We start from the raw sequence: 22,559 nt of genomic DNA, 5'->3' as shown, positions 1-22,559 counted from the left end.
TGCGACAGGGTACATTGTTCTCAATTATCATACTGGTCGATGCCCATGGGGCCCAATAAGGAGAACAAAAGGCTCAAGAAGATCCTGGTGTTAATATCAAAGTGCGACAAAACACGCAGTCACAGTGCTGCCCGTTGCCCCTCCGTCCGCCCCCCGGGACTTGTGCTAGAACAAGGCTGTAACAGGCTCACCCCTTGAAGATGCTTAATCTGCAGATGCAGTGTCCCTGACAACTTCTTGAATGGCATTGACCATCTCTCTCTTAATGGTCAGTGCATCTGGTTTCAAGTTTGGTGGTGACGACCGTCGCCTGGTGACTTGCTGCCATCCATAACCGGTTGGTTTCCGGGAGGCTTTAGGGGGTGGGCACTCCTCATTTTGGTCGATACCAAGCAAGGCACACGTATCCTGAAGGGAGCGCAGTTGGTGCTGGGCGCCGGCCCATTTAAAGAGGAGGCGGAATGGGTGACCCCAGGAGTAGGGAACCTCTTTACTTCTCAGGAAGTCTGTGACGACTTTGAAAGCTTTACGTTTTTGAAGCGTGATTGCTGACAAATCTTGATAGAGCACCACCGGATGATCTCGGAACCTCAGAGGCTGTTGCTTTCGGGCCTCTGTAAGGATGCGCTCCTTGAGGGGAAAGTCTGGCAGGAAAGCTAAAATGTCCGGGGGAGGGCTAGTCGATTGGCGCACTAATCCCACTCTATGCTCCCTATCGATTCTGATTTCAAAGTCGGTCGATTCCCCTAGGATCTCCCGGAAGAGGTTCTGTAGGTAACCGGCCGCCTCCGTCCCTTCTTTTTTTGATGGCACCCCCCGGACCCTAATGTTGTTCCGCCTGGACCTGTTCTCCAAATCCTCCGCATGGGCTTGGAGGTCTACGTGCTGCTCCATCAGGCGCAATACCTCCTGCTGTAGCTGCTCCACTTCTTCACTACGAGCGTGGTCCGGTTCCTCTATGGCGGCTACCCGCTCTCCTAGGCCGTCCACCTCCCTCCTGATCTCACGGACTTCCCCGGCGACTTCTTGTTTTAGGGCGTGAATTTCATCCCGGAGAGAGTTAAAAAGAGCTTCAAGGAAGGATTTAGTTATAGGCACCTCTTCTTCTGTGGAGTCAGTAAGTCCGCTTGGACGCCCCCGGGGATGCCAGTCCCCTGTCTAGCTTAGTCTGTCCTTTTTGTTCAGCATCTCCTGGAGGGTGCGCTCACCCTTCTTGCGTTTGCCCGCCATGGGGCACCTCCCGAGGGGGCACAGCTCATTCCGGTGTATGAGTCCCAACCCTGGTCCCCTGATCGGTCCCCTGTGATCACCAGTCTCTCCGCTGTGTGCGATAGGGTCTATGCGGCCGCTATTGTCAGTCTCTACCGGGGTATCCGCGCTTGGTCTGGTGTTGCTGGCGGGGAGTGTGGGTGCCCAAGTGTTTGCAGGTGGGCACCCCCTGGTCTCCGGCCCGTGTCCTCGAAGTGGGGGCTGTCACCCAAGCTGTCGCTCCCCCCGCTGTGCCTCACCTCCACTTTGCTCCGAATCCGTGGACAGTGGCTCACAGCGCGTCTGGTCGAAGGGTGCCGTACTCTCTCCACGTGGCGTAGGCCGCCCGGGTCGGCGCCGGTGTCGGCCTCCGGCTTCACCCCTCGATGATCTCGGGGCCCTTCCCGCCTCCGTGTCGCCGAGGGGGGGGGGTGAATCGTCACGGGCGGGTCACTCCGTCGCTCCGCCACTACACCTCCTGTGTCTTATCCACGCAGTGAAGGCCCGCCCGCCAGGCCCGACCACTCCGGCACCAGGCTGCAACCCCGACCTCGATTTTGGAGCCGCCGGGGCTCCGGAACGCTCCAGACACCCACGCCGCGGGCCGCCCGGCACGGGTGTGCTTTTGAGTTACTGCAGGTCGGGTGGTCTGTAATGGCTTCAGGGCCCAGATCTCTCCCTCCGGACGCTGCTAAAGTCTCCCCTGAGATGTTCTACTTGGGGTGGGTAGGCCCTTGCAGGGCGCCTCTCCACCGACTGGTCGTGCGCCTCTGGGCCCCTGCTGACGTATCGTAGACCTGCCCGTGGAGCCACTCGTTATGGGCTGGTCCGGTCTCGCTTGGCGCTGGGCCGCGACCCCGGCCTCAATTGGCGCCACCGGCACCTGGGAGCGTCACCACTGTCGGAGCTTCGTACTCCTCCCTTCTCCGGCCTCAGTCTCTCTGGGCGGCCGCGGCAGGCAATGCAGGTGTTGGTGCTGTTTCCGGGGCCCTCCGCAGACCCCACTGGGGCTTCCGTCTGATTGCCGCTAGTGCCCGCAGCCTCCGTCCTCTCACCCCATCTGCTGCCGGCTCCGCCGAGGCACGGTTGCTGTCGTTCAAGGCGCGATTGCTTCAGTTCCCAAAGCTGTCTGGGATGGAACTTCTGTCTCCTACCCCTGCTAGGACTTCCAGGGGGGAGAAGTGCTAAGATTAACGGTCTGGGCTAGGCAGGTTTGGAGGAGCACTCGGGATGTGCGACCCTCACTCCGCCATCTTGGCCACGCCCCAATATTTCCGCTTTAGAGCGTGCATATGCCCAAAACCCAGCCTCTTCTATAGTACCCACCATACATGAGCTTGTAACGAAATATAACAACACAGCAGATTAGAGGGTAGCGCATAGGTCATGGTGCTTTACTGCGGGTTCCTATGGGGAGGGGGCCGCCCCAGTCGCTCGCTTGCTCAGAAACTGGCTGCACCACGGACTCAGGACTACATCACGGAAATGCTGGACCCTGGGGGAATAGCGTACTATACCTCCCCTGAAATCAGTGAGGTGGTGCTGGACTTCTACTCCAACCTCTATGGAGAGCGGGGTCATGTGTCGGCTACTGATATCAATGATTGCTTAGATGATGTCGCAATAGGCTGGCTTTCTCTTAATCAACGCAAATACCTCACTCAGCCCTTTGACGTGGAAGATGTAAAAATGGCCATTAAGTCGCTGCCCACTTGCAAGGCTGCGGGCCTGGATGGACTCCCCATTGAGTTTTATAAGGCTTACACTGATGATCTGGCACCCAAGTTCTTAGATGTCTTTGCGGAAGCATATGACAGTGGCACTCTCCCGCCCTCGTTAAAAGAGGCCCTCCAGGTTATGCTCCTTACGCCCGACAAGCCTGCTAACCGGTGCGATTCCTACCGCCCACTCTCGATCATAAACGTTGATGCCAAAATTATGGCAAAAATGATTGCCAGTCGGCTTCAACCCCTTATCCCTAACCTGGTCGTCCCGGATCAGTCGGGATTTGTCCCTGCCCGATGTACGGTGCACAATTTACGCACCGTCTTCTCCACCCTACATTACTTTTTTGCGGCTGATTTTCAAGACGTTGCTGTGATACTCGAAGCAGCAAAAGCATTTGATTCCTTTCAGTGGGAGTTTATGTTCACGGTCCTACTCCGAATGCGGCTACCTCTCTTTTTATTTTTATTTTAAAATCTATTTTATTATCATTTTTCCACAACATGTACATGTTTATGCAAGATAATCTTCAGCATTGCATTACTGTTACAAGTAGAATTTTAGACAGTGACGCTGAGTTCGTACATACAAGCTTAGGATGGCCACCATGTATTCGGGTGACTCTTTAGCCACAGTCCCAAATAGAACTACAACATATGCGTCGCTGCACCAGAGGTGAAGTCCATAATGCCGTCATATTGCGAGTCTGGAGGCATATTATGCAGAGTGTTACAGATCATACATCTTGTGTGAGTGCACAGATGTTATAGAGTAAACAAACAGTAACTAAGGAAAGAAACCAACCACAGCAGCTGTTTGACTTCTAATTACACCTTTTCCACTTTATATTTATCCTTTAGTCCCCTCACCCCCCCATGATAACAACATTCGTCACCCCCTCTCCGCCCCATCCCTCGCTCCACAGCTCTCAGCACTCCACAGAGCTGCTTCGTCCTCCAACACACATAGTTCCATTGCTGCTTAGTTGGTGGACAGTATAAATGTGCCTTTGTGGCGGGATAAGAGTGAACCCGCCATATCGTCCATCTCAAGTTGCAGGGGTGCCTCCCTCAACAAGTGGCCGCTACTCTAGGGTGCCCTCCTCTATGCGCATAAGACTCTAGAGCAGACCCTCCTATTGCACTGCCATCAGCGTCATACGCAAGCTCAGTATTACCTCCTGTGTGATAGCAGTTGCGTCTGCTTTAGCCCATGCTATAAGGGAATACCTCCACGCCCTTATGTGTGGTGGGATTTGCGACTTCCATCTCTTCGTTAAAAGGCGCTTGGCAACGACTAGCCCCAGGTCAAGAAAACGAGAAGTGACTTTTGTAGTCGGCGCCCTACTAAATTGGTGTAATAAGTAAGTGGGCCACTCGAAAGGTATGCTGCCCCCTTCAATTCCTGTCCCTCCAAGGGTGGGTGGGCGGGTCTTCTCCTGCCAAAATTCCCCGGAGAAAGAGGGCCTTGTGCCCGGTGCCCACCCTTAAATAGCCCTTATCATCCCTACCACATTCCTACCTTAAATTTATGGCTGAGCTGGCCCAGCCCCAATGCTTGGTGGGCCCGCTCTTTCTCTTTCCCTGCCTTTGCTCCCCTTATCTCTCGCTAATCATTGGTGCTCGGGCTCTGCCTCTGAAAAAAATATGAGCAAAGGCCCCCTCCTCCCTCTTTCTCTCCTCGGACGCAATCTCCTCCAGGCTGCACCTGCGACCTTCACGTACCTAACCCATATAATGTCTGGTCAGATCTGCTCCCTCCATTCATCTCTCCTCTAAGACCTGACATGCCCCCTAAGGGTTATTATTTATACTCTAATTCATGGCTGACTATACTAATACAAACTTGCACTGTGATTGGTTAGCATATGTGACATGAGGGTCTCACCATCCTGTTCTCATTACGAATCTAACTCATACCAGTTTTAACAAAGGAAGCGTTAAGGCTTAATAAAGTCATATGTTTCACCATCAATAATTATACAAATATTGCAACATTTAGGAGAAAAAATGTATCAGTCCATTTCCTTCTCGCTTTCACATCGCACACAGGGATGTCACTCTCCCACAAACACTGGTATTTTGGCACGATGACAGGGGTGTACAGTTCATTGTGGCCGTGACCCATGTGTCTTCATTTGAGGCACTTGGCAGTTCATGCAGCTGGCACAATCTTCTGCGCATGCGTCTCTCATTCAGCACACTGCCAACAATTCTCAGCCATGCTGGATTCTTAGGCATCTATTTTATTGTGGGCTCAAAAACAAAAAAAACTCAAAAGAATATTAATTTATTAAATATAACCCATTATGTTTACCTCCCTCATACTAATACCCTGTATTAATTATTACCTAACAAAAGCTATTAATTTAAGCAGCTTTTCTGTTATTTGTGCATAGTATTGCAAAATGTGCAATGTACAACGTAGCATAAACATGCAATAATGCAATTTTTCAAAGCCCAAACAGTTATACATACTCACAGCGACATGCTCTAATGTTTTAGATAGCTTTTCATGCAAAATATATGTTTTTCCCACATGTAGTGTTGCATGGTTGATTAATGTATACACATTATGAGAAAGATGTATTATGAACTGAATATGTATTGTCTAAATATGCAACAAAGCCAAAGTCTCTTGAGACGGGAACAGGGAGTGGAGATTACAAGGTAAAGGAACTGGGAGAGAGAACACACATTCTATTTTTATCTTCAAAGCTAAAGATGAAACTGAAATCAGAGTTTTTCTACACTGCAAAACACATGTTAATTCAGCACAATTATGTGCTACTTTAAAAGTTAAAAAAAAAAACATTCTCTAAATTAAATGTACATTCTATAGTGAGGTTAAATCTAAACTCAACACATTAAACATCCATGATTAATTAATTAAGCATGGTTTTAAATGAAAACATTTCAGACTGAAAGCATTTTGACGAGGCCTCATTTCCTGTCTTTCACTTTGCGTGCACCAAAAGTGCCAGTTTTAAAAAGCATTTGACTAGGCCTCATTTCATTTCATTTTTTTTTTTTGAGAACCTTTATTGTTACCTCAAGCAAATACAAGCATGGGCCTACAACCACCCCGGCCGGCCACTAGTCAAGTCGTAAGTACAGCAAATCAATGTGGGAAAATACAGCAGCCCGAAAATCGGGGTCTAATAAGTGTCCAGGATATAACTTGTATTCAAGCGTACTGGTCAAGATTCAGGATTCGAGAAGGTTCATTTTACAATAAAGAAAAACTCAGAATCAATGCCATACGGTCATACATGGTCCTACAATAGCAAGCATGAAGCAGGAAATCCGCAAATAGTGCAAATACGTTTGGAGTACTGGGGGTAAGGCATACGAGTCAGGATCAATGTAAAAACAAACACGTTCCGTAGCAAAGCTGCACCCCACCCCTTAAAGCGAAACATATTGTAGGAAACATGAAAAACAACGACACCAAAAAAGAAGAAAGACAAAGGGCCATAGAAACAAAGAAAGAACAAATTAACAAACCCCATCCCCCTACCCCCCACCCTGCACCCCTGCAGAAGGCTACGGCCTACCCCCCCCTAGCAGCGTGCCTGTCGCCCTAAATAAGAGACCCGAAATATAGAAAAAGAGAAGAAAGAAGAAAAAGAAGAAAAATGTGGAAGAGGGCTATCGATCCGGCCACCCGCCCCACCACCGCGCACAGTAAACATCCTAAAAGCAAGATCAGAATAGCCATGGAAAACATTAATCACCAATAGCACAATCAATAACATCCCCGCCGAGTGCCCCCCAAAACACCGTCAGCCAACAATAAGTCCACTAAGTCCTAGACGGTCTCACCCCTGGCCTTTTCTATCAGTAGTACCAACATACGTCCACTTATCAATCGGCATACAGAGCAACGTGGAGGGTCCAAGTAATCCGGGCGGACCGGGCAGTGTTGTTACTCCATGGGACTTCAGCCACCAAAACCCAGCCGAATGTGTATGGCGGAAATCCGTCTGTGTCAGTATCGACCCCGAAAACATCCTCCAGTCCGACCACAGTCTCACCAGCCAGGGAAAGAGAGTCACACCATCCGGCAAGCGCTGAAACGTCGCCGGGGCAGCCCAAACCATAGATCGGCATTGTTTCCCTTGCTGCTGATTAGATGTGTGCCCCGACGAGTCACTCACATGTACAACAGATCTGTCCAAGGCGATCTCATGAACCGGGTCTTCCAGCGTCTCCACGAACATAGGCATAGCTGGAGCACTCATTACTGACGCAGAGGCGGGCACTTCGGCGCTTCCTTGAAACCGAACTATGCCCGTGTGGAACGGTGGGACAAAAATGGCGGCCATCCTCCTTCCCAGATCCCGGGCGTCACGGATGAGGGTCGTATGTAGAGTTGTTAACGCAGCCAGTATATCATTGGACTTGGGCTCTTTCTCGTGCCGCCAGACCCCAGAGCTCTCCCGCACAGCAGCTTCTCTGCCTGGATGTGGTCTGCGTAAGAGGGTGTCAACCGCCATCTTAGCTGATCCGGCCTCGCCCTTCTCCACCTCACCTCGGGACCGGGCCCCACACCAGGGCGCAACAGGATTCACCGCGAGGACCCAGAAATTCAAGGCAGGCTTCCCAGCGAAGGGCCACCAAAAGGCTAAACAAAATCTCCGGCGCTCCCTGGGAGCCGCCCGCCGATTCCGGAAGAAGTCATTAGTTATGCCCGGACACAACACTGGAAGGGGGCCAAGTATCGAGCACTCCCCTCGACCCTGCTTTACCGCACATCCCACGAGGCACTCCGCTAGATGGACTGGGTCTTCACTGTCGCCATTGGCCCATCAGATCTCCGGTGCCCTCCGGCCGACTCCTCACCTCCACCAGTGGCCGCTGTTGTCGCAGTCGCGGCCGGCTGCTCTTCTCACTCGACACCCCGGTCCCAGCTCTGTGAAGGCCGCAAAACAGTCGGGGACATTTCTGCGGGTCTGCCGCACGTAAAAGCCTCAGGAGCAAACGGTCAGTGAAAGTTTTCCTTCGCCTACTTAAATATGCCGTTACGGCTCAGGATAGTTGCCAGGATGTATGCGCGGGGTGAGAAGGCTCACGGAGCCGATCGTCTATGCAGCCATCTCGGTCGCCAGCTTGGCTCCTCCCCCCTCATTTCATTTTTCATGTGCCATGTGTTTTCACTTGCACCAAAATCTGCGTGCCATTTTAAATGCAGTCTGTCTGAAACACAAAACAGAGTGATGCTTAATCTTGATGAAATCTAGCTCTATCAACCCTGTATTTGTTCCTCATAACTCGACCTGCAAGTGACAGATTTTCACTAGTGGTATTTCCCATTGACCGCAATGTTATATTTTCTAAAATCTATACATCCGGTTATATGTATGCTATTCAGTTCATTTTGGCATCTTAATTAAGATACAAATACACTTCATGTGTTAAAAATTAGTGTTGGATTTCTCTTGAGTCGTGTCAATTACTTATCATCCATGTTGGTGCTCTGAAAAGTTTAACACATGTTCCTCTAGTAAAGCCTGTCTGCTCTTTGCCAAACTACCAGGACTGAGCTAAGGGGTTATTAGAGTGAATTCAAGCACCATCTTTGTGGGTTTTGTGATAGTAAAACCTCCCCACCACAATATACTCCAATTTCCTACACTAATGGACTAGACTCGTATGGTAATACAGAATAAGTTAGCTCATCTGAGGAGTTCCCTCACCACACAAAAGAGCTTGGCCCATATAGCTGATTGGAGTGTGGTGTCCTCAGTCAGTTGCCGTGGCATCTCAGCGTCGTTTGTAATAATAAATAACAGCAGCTTGTGTTTATATTGCATTGCTCTTTAATTTCACTATTTCTTAGCACTGTGAACAACACTTGTCATTATTAGTTAATTTAATGGCACCAAATGTTATTTTTTTCCATAGATAAGTGGCTAAATTTAACTTTTGATTACAAAGAATGCCCTTTTGGTTGGTAAACAGGGAATGAAAGATTGTTCCATTCTGAAATAAAAGGTGAAATTATCATTGAGGGCTATACTACTGAGGCAATACAGATCTATGCCTATTATTCGCTCAACTTTAATTTTATTTACACAAAGGAGAGGTAACCATCTTCACAACCCTATTAAGCATGTGTTTGGTTCATTTTCTTCCTTTTGTGCTCTATGTCTTTTATACAGTGATGGGAAACACGGCTAGTGATCGCGTCTCAGGAGAGAGACATGGGTCCAAATCTCACCGCAGTGATGGACAAGCCAGCAATCATTCTTCAAAGGAGCGAGAGCAGAACAAAATCATGGTGGGCAGCACTGATGATCCCAACATTTTCAGCACTCAGGAATCAAAGGTATGATACAGTACCTTTCACTGCAAACTTTCTGAAATTTACATTGGTATTACATGAAGGTTCTGCCATGTACATTTATTTCTACAGTAGCGGACACTGAGGCACCTGAAGCATTTTGAACATGCATATAATTTAATGTGATTCAATGTATCTTCATTTACACTTTCCTAGAATCAAGAATGCTTAGTGTGCTTTTAAAGAGTTAAATGGCTGGACACATAGGCTGATAACAATAATATATGACCAGGAAGAGGAAACCTCTGTTGTACAACTTCCTTTATCCATGCCTTGCCCCTCACCCAGGTTGGCCAAATATATAACGTTAGATATGGGTAGGTGGTAAAGGATATAATTATTTCAATCAAAAGGACAGTGGGGCTGAAAATCAGCTATATCTGCTTACTAATCCCAAATACATGTAAAAAAGAGAGCCATGGGGCATATTAAAAAGTTATTGTATAAATAGATGGTACAGCAAAAAACTCACATAGCAATAAAAACAACAATGTCAAATAGTATATTGTAATCCATGCATTTTAAGCTTTTGCATAAAGAAAGTCTTAAACGCAAATATAAAGATAACATCTTACCAAATCAGGTACCCCACTTGCACTACTTGTACAGTTGTTGAAATTCAGATGTACACAGCCAAGGTCTTTCAACATGGGACCATTTTCCATTTTCGTATCTGGTATATCCTTGTAGATCCTAGGATCAGAAATCTTACTTCTGTCATATTATACTTCACACCTCACCTCATAGCAGGTAGCTCACAAAGGCCTCAACCAGCACCATCCTCACCATTGCTCTCAGCCACCAACAACCCACTTGCACTACTAGACACACTCAATACTAACAGTCTCAGCCATATTCACCTCACATCACCACAACACATAACAACATTTAGAAAATCCTTAGCAACAGACATTGCTGACCATTGCAATATACAGTTTGGCTTCTATTTTGCCAGGGCGGGCTGTCTCTCCACCACCTCCACATGTCTTCAATCCACCAGACTACAGCATTCACAAAGTCAGTACCTTTATTCCACCAGAATACAGCATTCGTCAAGTCACTGTTCTTATTCCACCTGAATACAGTATTTCGCAAGTCAAGCATGAGGAGGCTTTGCAACTACCCATAAATTCAGTAAAACTGTCTAAATTGAGTCTGCCCTCAAGTCACTTTAACTCCTTCTCTGCCACTTTCCCTGAAACCCAGATAGTCACTTTCCAACTCATCTACAGGTCTCCAGAAGCCAGTTCACTAAGGGCCAGATGTAATCAACACTGATTGCAAAATACCAGTTACAATGTGCAACCAGTATTCTTACGACTAGTGTGATATTTTGTGAACTGACCTATGTAGTAGTAGGTCAGTTCGCAAAATACAGAAGTGCAGTGGTTCTCAATTCGATCTACCACGTGACTATTAATGAGGTAGGTTGCAAAGTCTGACTCTCTACGATTCACCTCCATCACAGGGGTGGTGACCTTCTGGGGTCAACAGACCACCATCTCTATGATTGCTTTTAAATATAGGAATTTTAGTGGCTGTGGAACCACAGATTACTCTTAAAAAATGTTTTGTCTACAGTCACAAAGGGGAAGTGGTCACTTCAGGACCCCTTCCAATTTGCAAATTGGTTAAAACTACTTTTGTGTAGACTGTAAAATGTAATATTTTTGTGACCATATTTCAGTTGCAAAACATTAATACATCCCATTCTGAATCGCTATTTAGAAGGGACGCCCTAAACACACCCCTTTGAAATACCAGTTCGATATATAGTCAGAAACTCAAATTATGATTGAGGATCACAGTTTGTGTTTGTTACATAAGAAAAGACTTTGTTGTATCGCAAATGGTCCGATTTTGCTAATGTGCCCTTTGCAACTGCAAAAAACATGAGTTTTTCTTGTCTGGAATGTCTAATCTCATCGACAACAACTTCAACAACAGTTTCCACAGGCATCTCAGTCTCTCCACTACTGTAGCCACCAACATGATCAAGAAGCCCTTCTCTCCATTCAGAACAGTGCTAGACAACATTCTCACTTCAATACACATCAAAGACAACATTGTTAACCTTGTCTTCTCATACCCTCACCTGCTGCCTATGGCAAGGACAGACTATGCTGTCATCCTCATTGTCCTTCTTCTCATGCAACCATCATGTCAAGGTCTGTCAAATAGACCAAGCAGCAGATCCACTCAGTGATGTGCAGATGGTCAAGAAAGTCTTTATCAACTCTGTCTAGCAAAACCTGTCCAATCCTCTGAAAGAGGTCATCTGGATACTTGTAGAAATGGTTTAATTGTCCTTGGTGTATATATTATCTTTCTGTGTTAGCTTGAGAGGTCTTCCCCTAGGTCGAGAAGGAAACAGGTCTGAATGAAGAGTGTGTAACAGTTCAGAGTAGGAGAAGGGTAAAAATGCAAATGAAAGTGAAAAATGAGAATGTGAGAAGAGACTGAAAAATAATGAAATGTAAGCCAAATAGAGAAGGAAAGAGAATAAGAAAGAGGAGGACTTCCTGTGTGCTATACGGCAAGTGGTGGGGCAAGATGGCGGATGCGATCGCATCAGTGTGAACAGCCGTTCCGCTCCTCGCTGGCGTTCTGCCTTCCATCTCTCTGCATCGGCTAAGGTGGAACCGATTATCTTCAGAGTATAAAAAATGAGCTCGCGTTACCTGGACTAAGAATACCGTGATTAATACGTGGTTCTTTGTGCCTGGAATGCTTTTTCAGCTACACCAACACTGTCGGCGTTTGCTCCTTGCTGTTTGGCGTTCTCCTGCTGGGTTCTGCAGGGAGGATCGTTCTGCCGGCTCCCGCATGGATCAATTGAGCCCCTGCAGCTGAGAGAAATCATCACCCGGAAGCACAGGCGGAGGTATAGGGCTCCGCTCTCTGTCCCATCGATGGCACCCAAAAATTCAAACGTGACCTTGCAGCCGAAGACTTGCGCTACAACGGCAGCAATGGAGGGGTCTGTGGAAAGCACAGTGTCACAGGGCTCAGGTGAGACGATGTATGTAGTCCCGAAAGCCATCCCTGAAAATGTAACTGAGATGAATAACCCTGGGGAGACTCCGGCAGTTTTTCACCAGCTATTGCAGTGAATTCTGGGACTTGTAGGACCGGGGCCATTCCTAAGGTACCGGGTATGTTTAACAAAAGGCGGAATGTTAATGTGAACTCTGCGAAGCCTCCTGCTAATTCTCAAGTCATCGATCATTCTCCCTCTGCTCCTTCGAGTTCTAATGACACTAATGACACTAATATTTTTAAAAGCTATGATAAAACGGACAAGACTGCTGAAAAGTAGTACCTGGCAGGTCAGGGTAATATTGAGCTGGAGGTGGCAACAGTAACTATTACAGACCAGGGCCTGGAAGGGCATACATCCGTTGAGTCGCATCATCTTACTCCTGCTTTTAGCCTCACATTGAGCTCAAACTTAAATTTGGATCCTTTCGCAACGCATAAAGACACTAATTTAGGTACTGATTCGATTGATTCTGCTGGCAATTTGTATTCAATGTCTGATATGTCTAATGCTTTGGACTCAGAAAGTTTAGAGGGGGAATGGCGAGAAGATCTGAGTGAAGTTAGTATCTCTAGCTCAGTCCATCTTGAGGAAGGAGGAAATATAGATGGGGAGACTGATTCAAGGAGGCTGGACTGGGGTATAGCGGAAGATACAGTCCGCAAAAATGTAAAAGCTTTAACCATTGGTGCCAGTCCCGCTCATTTCCAGATAGATGGAGGGGGGCTGTTACACAAGGATCCCCCGATTTAACCGTTATGGCTCAAGCTGAGTTAGATCTGGGGGGGGAGAATCAAATTCCAGAAATTACATTAAATACCATCTATCAAGTAATGCTGCAACATCGGGAAGAGACCAAAGCTGAGAATTTACGGACACAGGGTGCAGTTCGAAGGCTTCAAAACAATGTTCGGAAAGTAGTTAAGACTTGCAGTGAAATAGCGGCCAGAGTAGGAGAGGCAGAAGAAAGAATCACCGCAATTGAAGATGAGCAAAACCAACAAAAAACTAAGATTGCCTCACTAGAGGTGTTGCGTGATGATGTAAACTGGAAGCTTGTGGACTTAGAAAATCGGTCCAGGCGAATAACCTACGCGTTTTGGGAGTGCCAGAAGGAAGTGAGGGGTCTAACATCAGGTAGTTTGTTGTCCAATTATTTACAGACGCTTTCCCGGAGCTAACCCAGTGGCAGTGGGATATGGAGTTACAAAGAGCTCATCGTTTTCCTTTTCAGTAAAAAAAAGAATGTAAATGGGGCAGGGAATAGAAAACCAAGAGCTATATTAATTTGTCTCAACAATTTTCTCGCTCGGGAAGAGCTTTATGATTTAGCTAGACCGGACAGAAAGCGGAAGGCGAAGGGTGTGGAATTCTTCGTCCGCTTGGACTACTGTCACTCCACTGTACAACTTCGCTGGCAACTACGCCAACTTATACCATCCTTCCAAGCGAAGAGATCTCAAGCATTTCTGTTAAATCCGTCAAAATTGAAGATAATTCACAAAGAGAGAGCTCATTTTCTGACTTCTGAGAGAGCAGCAAACTAATTTCTGATGTCAATTTAGGAACATGGTTACAATTTTCTTTCTCTAGTGAACTCTTAATTAAGGAAATAAGGAAATTAAGGGGGAAAAAAAAGAAGGGAACATTTCTTGTGTTTTTTCTTCTTGTGATTGTAAAATTTAGATCTGCTGTTTTTCTTTTCAGGGTTTTTCTTGTATTTCTGCTCTCAGTTTCTTGTTCTCTCAGTTTATGCAGGGCAAATGTCGAGAGTGATGGGGGGATCAGGGCTCAGCGAGACACACTACGTTTCTCATTCCATCGCAAACTGAGGCTTTTCAGCCTCTTAGCCCTTTTTGGGTTGGGTTCAGGGTGGGTTCAGCGGGGGGGCGGGGGGGCACTGGTGGAGGGAAGGGGTGGAAGTGTACTGGGGCAAGTGAGAACAAAATTGAATTTACTAATTTAAACAATAGGTTTAACATTTCGAGTAAAGGCCTGTGTCAATTGGCTGTGGTTTCTTTTGCGAACATTTTTGTGCTCATGGGTGAGAAGACTGTTTTACTGGGGTTGTTATGTAGTATCCTCTTTAAGAAATTGGGATGGGGAGAGTCAGAATATGTTCATGGAATATCTGCGGATTGAATAATAGGAGGAAAAGGGGGATAGCAGCACAGATTCTTTTTGATATGAAGACTGACAGACTGTGTTTACAGTAAACGCATGTAATGTGGAAGGATAGGAGATGTTTCAACGATTTGGAGATGCAAATGGTGGGCTGCACCCACCAAGGAACCACCACAAGGGGAGTTGCAATCTTGATAAGAAGGGGGAGTGGGTAGCGCCAGACGGGTTAAGACTGATGAATATGGTAGATGGGTAATTTATGAGGTTGTAATGGGAGGAATCTCTTGGACTTTATGTTCGACCTATGGTCCCAATACGTTCGATCCGGAAATGTTGCATTTTCTTAGCTTGGAATTGGTAGGTTAGCCGGATCCGTTTATAGTTTGCGGAGACCTCAATATTCATTTGGAGTCCAACTTTGACATAAAGAGTGACATGTCGTATGGGGGGTGGGGGGGGGAAGAAGATCTTTAACCCCTTTGCTGCGGCGGCTATTCCGCCGCAGCGCTAAGGGGGTGGGGCGGCCGCGCGGCGGTTCCGTGCTTGTGACGGAACCGCTCCGTCACGGCTCGCGCGTGAGCTGTGCTTGTGACGGAACAGTTCCATCACGAACCTGCCCGCCCATTATTTTGTCAGCGCAGGCGCGGAATTCGTGCCGCGCAGGCGCGGCGAGCGGGCTGTGATGGAACCGTTCCGTCACAAGCACAGCTCACCCGAGGCTTGTGACGGAACGGTTCCGTCACAAGCAGGCAAGGGGTTAAAGGCATTCAAGGATTAGCAAAAGAATTTGGTCTGGTGGATATCGGATTCGCCAAGCGTACTTCCACTCCAAGATATACTTTCTTTTCTGCACCAGATCAGAAATTTTTTTGGCTACACTATTTCTTTATCTCCTCCAGGCTTTGTAAGGACTCAAAATAAACAATATTTCCTAAGATCATTTCTGATCACAATCCACTAATGATTGAAACCAGTTTATCCTTGAACTTACCATCCAAGGGAAATGCTTGGACCTTTGAGCGCAAATTGTTGGCAGACCCACTATATATTGAATACATGGGGAGATGGATAAAAGAGTATTTTGAATTTAATCGTGGCTCGGCATCCAAACAAATCGTTTGGGATGCTTTTAAAGCAGGCATCCGCGGAGAGACTCTGGCTTACTCAGTTAGAAAGCAAAAGGAAGGTCGAAAAACATTAGCTAGCTATTATACGAAATTGAATAACTGTGAAGCTGAACTACCTGCTGCTATTAAGGATGGGCAAGATACTGAATTATTTAAATCAAACCTCGCAATTCATAAATCACGACTGTATGAAATTTTTGCAAAAAAATTGGCAGAACAGATTGCAACTTTTCGTTCCCAAGTATATGAGGTTGGTGAGAACGCGGGTCGTATATTAGCCAAAAAGATCAGGCAGAAAGACACATTTAATGGAGTTAATAGTATACAGGATGCTAATGGGCAAATTTTGGAAAAACCTGAAGAAGTTGTAGAGGTTTTCAGACAATAATATTTTAAATTGTATAATGAGGAAATTTTATCCTACTCTTTGGAAGATGTTATGAATTTTGGTGGAGGTGAGATCATTTCTAAAATAACCCCAATTCAGGCAGAAATTTTGGATGCAGATATAACCTGGGAAGAGGTTGAAACTGCTATCCTTTCTCTGGCAATGGGAAAGGCAATGGGTCCTGACAGGATCCCTCTGGAATTTTTTCGAACATTTCGTCATTTATTGAAGAATGATTTGCTTCTTATTATCCAGGAAGCACAAAAAGACAAAGCACCGAAATCATGGTGTCAATCGACTATTATGGCCTTTCTCAAAAAAGATAAGTCACCTGTATTGCCTGCTTCTTATAGGCCGATTTCCCTCATCAATGCGGATAGTAAATTTTTTCAAAGATTTTAGCTAATAGACTGTCTGGTATAATCTCAACAATTGCTTCACCTTTTCAACACGGGTTCATCCCTAATAGGGACACTACGGATCATATTCGACGCCTATTAGCTATGATGGATTGGGCCCATGAGTCTAATCGGCCTCTTGGAATTACCCTGTTGGATGCCGAAAAGGCATTCGACAGGGAAGCCTGGCCGTTTTTATGGGATATGTTACAGTTGAAAGGGTTTGGCCCTCGGATGATTTCAGGTATAAAAGCGCTATATGTCTCTCCAGTTTCATCTATTAGACTAGCGGGGCAGAATTCTACCTCTTTTTCAATTTTTCGTGGCACAAGACAGGGCTGCCCATGCTCGCCTCTATTATTCGCCCTGTATATTGATATTTTTCTAAATAAATTAAATCAGGTAGAGGATATAGAGCTGGTGCAAGTTGCTCATATGAATTATAGAGCCCTTGCCTATGCCGATGATATTGTAGTGGTAACAACTGATATTCAGAAGGCACTACCTAAAATTGAAGAGTTAGCGTCCAGCTTTGGACATTTCTCCGGATATAACTTGAATATTTCTAAGACGCAGATATTATGTATTGGTCCGAACCCGCCCACTCAAATTAGAACTGTTTCAGAAGCCACATACCTGGGTATCAAAGTCACATCCCCGGTCTCTGTTATACCAGAACTAAATTTAAAAACTGTGTTAATGAAAGCCAACTCATCGCTTGAGCGAATAGATCATCTTCATCTATCTTTAGTGGGCAGAGTGAACGTCCTTAAAAAGCTTATAATCCCCAAGTTCTTATACATGATCCGGGATATTCCTTTAGAATTTCCCCCTACTTGCTTTAAACAACTGGAGAGAATGTCAGCAAGGTTTTTATGGGGTTACAAACTCCAGAGAAGAGCATACAAAAAAATGATTCTGCCAAAGGCCAGGGGTGGCTGGGGCATTCCGCACTTTCTCTATTACTATTTGGCATCTGTTATAAATTTTATTTCCCCATTGGTTATTGGTGAAAAGGCACGGATACCATTAAGTCACTCACCCTCTATATATGAGTTTGCAATAGGTGAAGAGTCTCATGGATGTCTCATTAGGATTATAGAGCCTAGCTACTATAAAAAATTTAAATTTAAGGCTGTGAAAGCAGCTTATGTAGCTTGGAGAATAATAAAACGCCAATTTGGTATCTCTAGGATTACCCTGTATACATCTCTTTTAACATCTCGTACTCTCCCATTAATTTTTCAAGATTCAATAATGAACAGGTGGTGGAACTCTGGAATACAGTATGTGGGTGATCTATGGCAAGGTAACCAGTTTATTTCCTTTAGTGATCTACAAACTAAGTTTCATATACCGGCAAGTGATTTTTTCAAATACCTACAGATTCATAGCTTTTTTAATTCTCTTGGGTTGCAAACACGATCTCAATTAGGTAGAATCTTGTTTATCGATTCTATGTTTGTCACAAAATCAATAGGACATTACTATAAACGGATAATAGCTTCTTGTCCAGATGATATCGAAGTAATTCAAAGTAAATGGGCTGCAAAGCTGGAAAAGGATATAATTTACATTGAGGAATCGATTACCCTTGCAAATACAATTTTGTTGACTGGTAGATCACGCTCTCAACATTATATGGCGTTGCTCGACTTATACTATATGCCGTCTAAGATATCAAAATGGGGGACAACTGTGGGTACTATGCAGCAGATGCATTACATATGTTTTTTCGTTGTCCACAGCTATCTACATTTTTTTCGTCAATTCAGAGGTTTTTTTTTTTTTTTTAAATTTTGAAAACCTTTATTTCACAAGAGCACACAGCTATTCAGCCTAACATCCCGGAGGCAAGGCAGCATAGTGAGCAGAGCATAATAGTGCAAATCAGTTACGTCAGGAAATTATAGGTTTATTTTATGATTTTATAACAATAAGAAGAAAAAGGACGCCAACTGGCGCCAAAAATGGCAATGGGATGAAGAGTGCAGCAAGGAGTAGGAAGCCGGGAGGAGAAAGAGAACAGCGGCTCAGAGATACAGAAGAGTGGAGGATGATAGGAGGGGGGAGGAAAATCAGGATCAATCAGTTATCATAAACAGTCGGTGTCATAGGTCACAGTGACAGGTGTTCATCCAATGAGGCAGGCTCAGGTGGCAGACACACATCCCCTCGGTAAGAGTTCCAGGCACCCCACACCTTGCTCCATTTATTAGGTTTACCCCTGGCAACATAGACAGTCTTCTCCCGGAACATACACCAATCCATGTTGGCTTTCCATTGTACCACAAGGGGTGCCGTAGTGGCACCCCACCTCTGAGCAATGTCTCTCTTGGCCACCATATTGCCTAGGGTCACCCACTGGGTCTGGGCCGTGTTGTGATCTGTCGGCTCCCAAATGTTGAGGAGACACCTACGTGCTTCCGCCGTAATCCCCACTCCCGACACTTCACTCATGACCCTGTGAATTCTTCTCCAGTAGGACGCTATGGCTGGGCATTCCCACAAGATGTGCAAGAAGGTGGCGAGGGCGCCACAGCCTCGACGACAGAGTCCGTCGGGCGAGTATCCCATGTGTATAAGGCGGGGGCCAGTGACGTATACCCTGTGTAGGATCTTAAATTGGACCAATCGAAGCCGAGAAGAGATGGCAACCTCCTTAGGGGAGGACACTGCACTCTGCCAATCCTCCTCGTCGATTTCCAGGCCATCCGCCACCCACCGATCGCGCAACCCAAGGAGAAGGTCAGTGCGGACATTAATTAGTTTTTTGTAGGACAATGAGATAGCGCTGTCGGGCATGTGGCCGTCCAGCACTCTGTCCTCCAGCGGTGAGCTCTCAGGGACAGCCTCCCCGGGGGCCATAGCAGAAAGCAAAGCGTGTCTCAGCTGGGCATATCGGAAGAACTCCGAGGCACCCAGCTGGTACTCAGTCTGCAACTGGGGGAAGGTCTTGATAGTCCCTTTGGAAATCATGTCTCCCACTCTAGAGATGCCAATGAGGTCCCATTTGTCAAAGCCCTTGGTGTGCCATAGTCTGCCCAACATGTCGGATTCATACAAAGGAGTGAAGCTGGTCAGTCTGCCCTGCCATCCCTGCACCTTAGTGATCGTACGCCAAATAGAGACTGCAGTCCTCGTGGGACCAGACATACGCCGATCAAGAGATCTGGAGTACAGGGCCCGGTAATAGTTACCACCACTCATGAGCCATCTGTCCATGGCGTAGCCGGGGCTATTCACCGGGCCGTAAAACCCGTGATTGAGGGCTGCTAGCTGGGAGGCCCAGTAATACCTACGGACGTCCAGCAGTGCTATGCCCCCGTCGTACCACGGGAGCGTAAGCTTCGTGATCGCCACCCGGGGCGGGCCATCCCAAAGCAGGGCCCGCTGAAGACCCTCAATTTCCCTAAAATATCGGGCCGGTACCGGGTCTTGGGTGTTTTGTAAGGCATACAGGAACCTGGGCAAGGACATCATTTTAAACAGGGCCGCCCGGCCAAGCAGGGAGAGCGGGAGCTTACGCCAGCCCTCCACGTCGCGTCGAAGACGCTGTAGTGGGGGGAGTAAGTTCTGGTCGTATCGAACCTTCGGGTTCCCAGAGATGTAGATCCCTAGGTACTTGAAGCCCTGTGTGGTCACCTGAATGTTGCAGCCTCTGGGGAGGCGCGGTGTGTCCCCTTTCAAGACGTAGAGGGAGGACTTGGCCCAGTTGATAATCAGGCCAGAGTATCTCCCAAAGTGTCTAAGAACGTCACAGGCAACAATGAGAGACTTGTACGGGGATGTCAGGTATAGGAGGATGTCATCAGCGTACAGGGAGATACGGTCCTCGAAGTCAGGTGCCCAGGTGATGCCATGAAGGTCGGGGTGGAAACGCAGCGTGGCCGCTAGAGGCTCGAGAGCCAGAGCAAAAAGGAGAGGTGACAAAGGGCAGCCCTGCCTGGTGCCTCTGTGAAGGACAAAAGACGTCGATAGACGGCCATTCACGGATACATTATCCATTGGGCTAGCGTAGAGAAGTTTTACCCAGCTGAGAAAGACCGGGCCAAAGCCGAGCTTAGCTAACACTGCCCAGAGGTAGTTCCACTCGATGGAGTCAAACGCCATGGTGGCATCAAGGGATGCCAGCACCGCTGGCTCCGCAAGAGTGTGCACCCTGGCCAGGGCGCCGTGGAGTCGTCTCAAATTGAGGGCAGTGTTGCGGTGCGGAATAAAGCCCGACTGGTCCGGGTGCACCAAGTCGCCAATGACCCCAACCAGTCGGTTGGCAAGCAATTTGGCGAGGACCTTGGGTTCTGTGTTCAGGAGAGAAATAGGCCGATACGACCGACACACATCCCTTGGTTTACCGTCTTTGTGGATGACCACAATAGTGGCCATCCTCTGATCAAGGGGAAGAATGCCGACGTCTCGCGCCTCCAGGAACATAGTACGGAGGTGTGGGGAAACCACATCGGGGCGTATCTTGTAGAGCTCAGCAGGGATGCCGTTGGGACCCGGCGCCTTGCCAGATCTCAAGGAGCGGATCGCGAGGGCAATCTCATCAGCAGATATGTCTCTGTCCAGATCATCGCGGTCCGCCTCAGAGAGACAGGGAAGATCCACGGTCGAGAGAAGTTCTGCCGAGTCGGCCTCGGAGCAGTCAGAAGTGGAGGTGTAAACCCCCCTGAAGTAGTCGGCGAAGGACTCGGCAATGGCAGAAGGGTCAGTGACAGGGGTCCCGTCTGCCCCCAGGATCTCAGGTACCACCCGACTGGCCAACTCCCTCCTGTCCAACCAGGCCAACAGCTTGCCGGCCTTGTCACCCACATCGTAGATACGGCCCTGCTGTTCCCTAGCCAAGGTCTGGGCGGCATTCGTAGCGAGATCTCGGTATTCCAATTGCTTTAGGGAGAGCGCATGGAGGAGGTCTGGGGCAGGTTCGTGGTCCAGCTGGGCATCGAGGTTTAAGATCTCTTCCTCGATACAAAGTAGGTCGGCATCTCTATTCCTACGGGCCTCCGCTATTAAGGTAAATGCCTCGCCCCTTAGGACGGTCTTGAATGCTTCCCACAGGGTCGCAGCCGACCCAACCGAACCCTCGTTTTCGGAGAAGTAAAGGTCTATAGCCTTGGCCAGAAGAGCGCGGGTCTTTGGGTTACGAAAATACCAGGGATTGACCGTCGCCGGTCGCTCCGACAGGGCGATATTGAAGTCAAAGACCAGGAGCGGCGAGTGGTCAGAGACTCCTCGCGCCAGGAAACGGGCCTCGAACACGGCCGTAGCGTGAGCTGCCAAGGTAAGAACGTAATCTATGCGGGACAGGCTACCATGCGCACTGGACAGGAAGGAGAACTGACGAAGCGTGGGGTGCAGGAGTCTCCAACTATCCACAAGGCCCAATGATTCCATGAACGAGGGCAACCACAATTGAGAGTGGCGAAGGTCCCTAGGCGGATGTCGGTCGAGGGAGCCAGAGCAGACCGAATTGAAGTCACCCCCAACAATCAGCAAGCCGTCAGGCAGAGCTAAAATGGCGCCACCAAGGTCCTGGAACGTACTGGTCTGTAGGCCAGGCGGGACGTAAACTGAAAGTAAGATGAGGGCCCTCCCCTCCCACCGCCCAGCCACCGCTGCGTAGCGCCCTCTATCATCTATCGTGGTGACGTCAATCTCCAGCGGAAGGGATGTCCGGACAAGGACGCCCGCCCCCCGAGAGCCCGAAGAGAACCCTGAGTGTGCCACCATCTTGTCCCCCCTGCGATTGAGCGCTTTACATGAGTTCCCAATCAAGTGCGTTTCCTGTAGGAAAACCACATCAGGCATGTGACGCTTGAGCATTTGAAGCACAATCCCCCTTTTGATACGGTCACCCAACCCATTGACATTCCAACTGATCACTTTTAATTTCTTACCCCCCATCATCGTGACTCTCTCCCCCGCCCGACCCGAAAAACCCTTGCAGAATCAAAAGTGCAACAATATACACTACCCATTGCCGAAAAAAAGAAAACAAGATCACACTAAGAGACACTTGAACTTGTCCCAAAACACCCCCCACCCTGCACCCCTGCATCAGACTAAAAAGCCCCCCCAACCAGCAGTGTGCCTGTCGCCCCATTAACTAGTCTACAAAAAGCCCCAACAGGAGTAAGGATTCCCTGCGGACACCTCCCGCC

At 47.7% G+C, this 22,559-nt stretch overlaps 1 protein-coding gene across 2 annotated transcripts in view; it reads left to right on the top strand.

Annotated features, from left to right (window-relative positions):
• The window catches only part of PRKAB2 (protein kinase AMP-activated non-catalytic subunit beta 2), a 359,499-nt gene that overhangs the window by 47,192 nt on the left and 289,748 nt on the right, over nucleotides 1–22,559 (top strand). For both annotated transcript variants that reach the window (XM_086964444.1, XM_086964446.1), the window contains exon 2: nucleotides 9,137–9,303. In XM_086964444.1, the coding sequence (XP_086820570.1) occupies nucleotides 9,139–9,303 (165 nt within the window). In that variant the 5' untranslated portion in view covers nucleotides 9,137–9,138. The remainder of the gene's footprint in view (nucleotides 1–9,136; nucleotides 9,304–22,559) is intronic.

This window comes from Lissotriton vulgaris, chromosome 1_1 (genome assembly GCF_964263255.1).
Source record: "Lissotriton vulgaris chromosome 1_1, aLisVul1.2, whole genome shotgun sequence".
NCBI classification, from domain to species: Eukaryota; Metazoa; Chordata; class Amphibia; order Caudata; family Salamandridae; genus Lissotriton; species Lissotriton vulgaris.
This window is presented reverse-complemented; position numbering and strand designations above follow the sequence as displayed.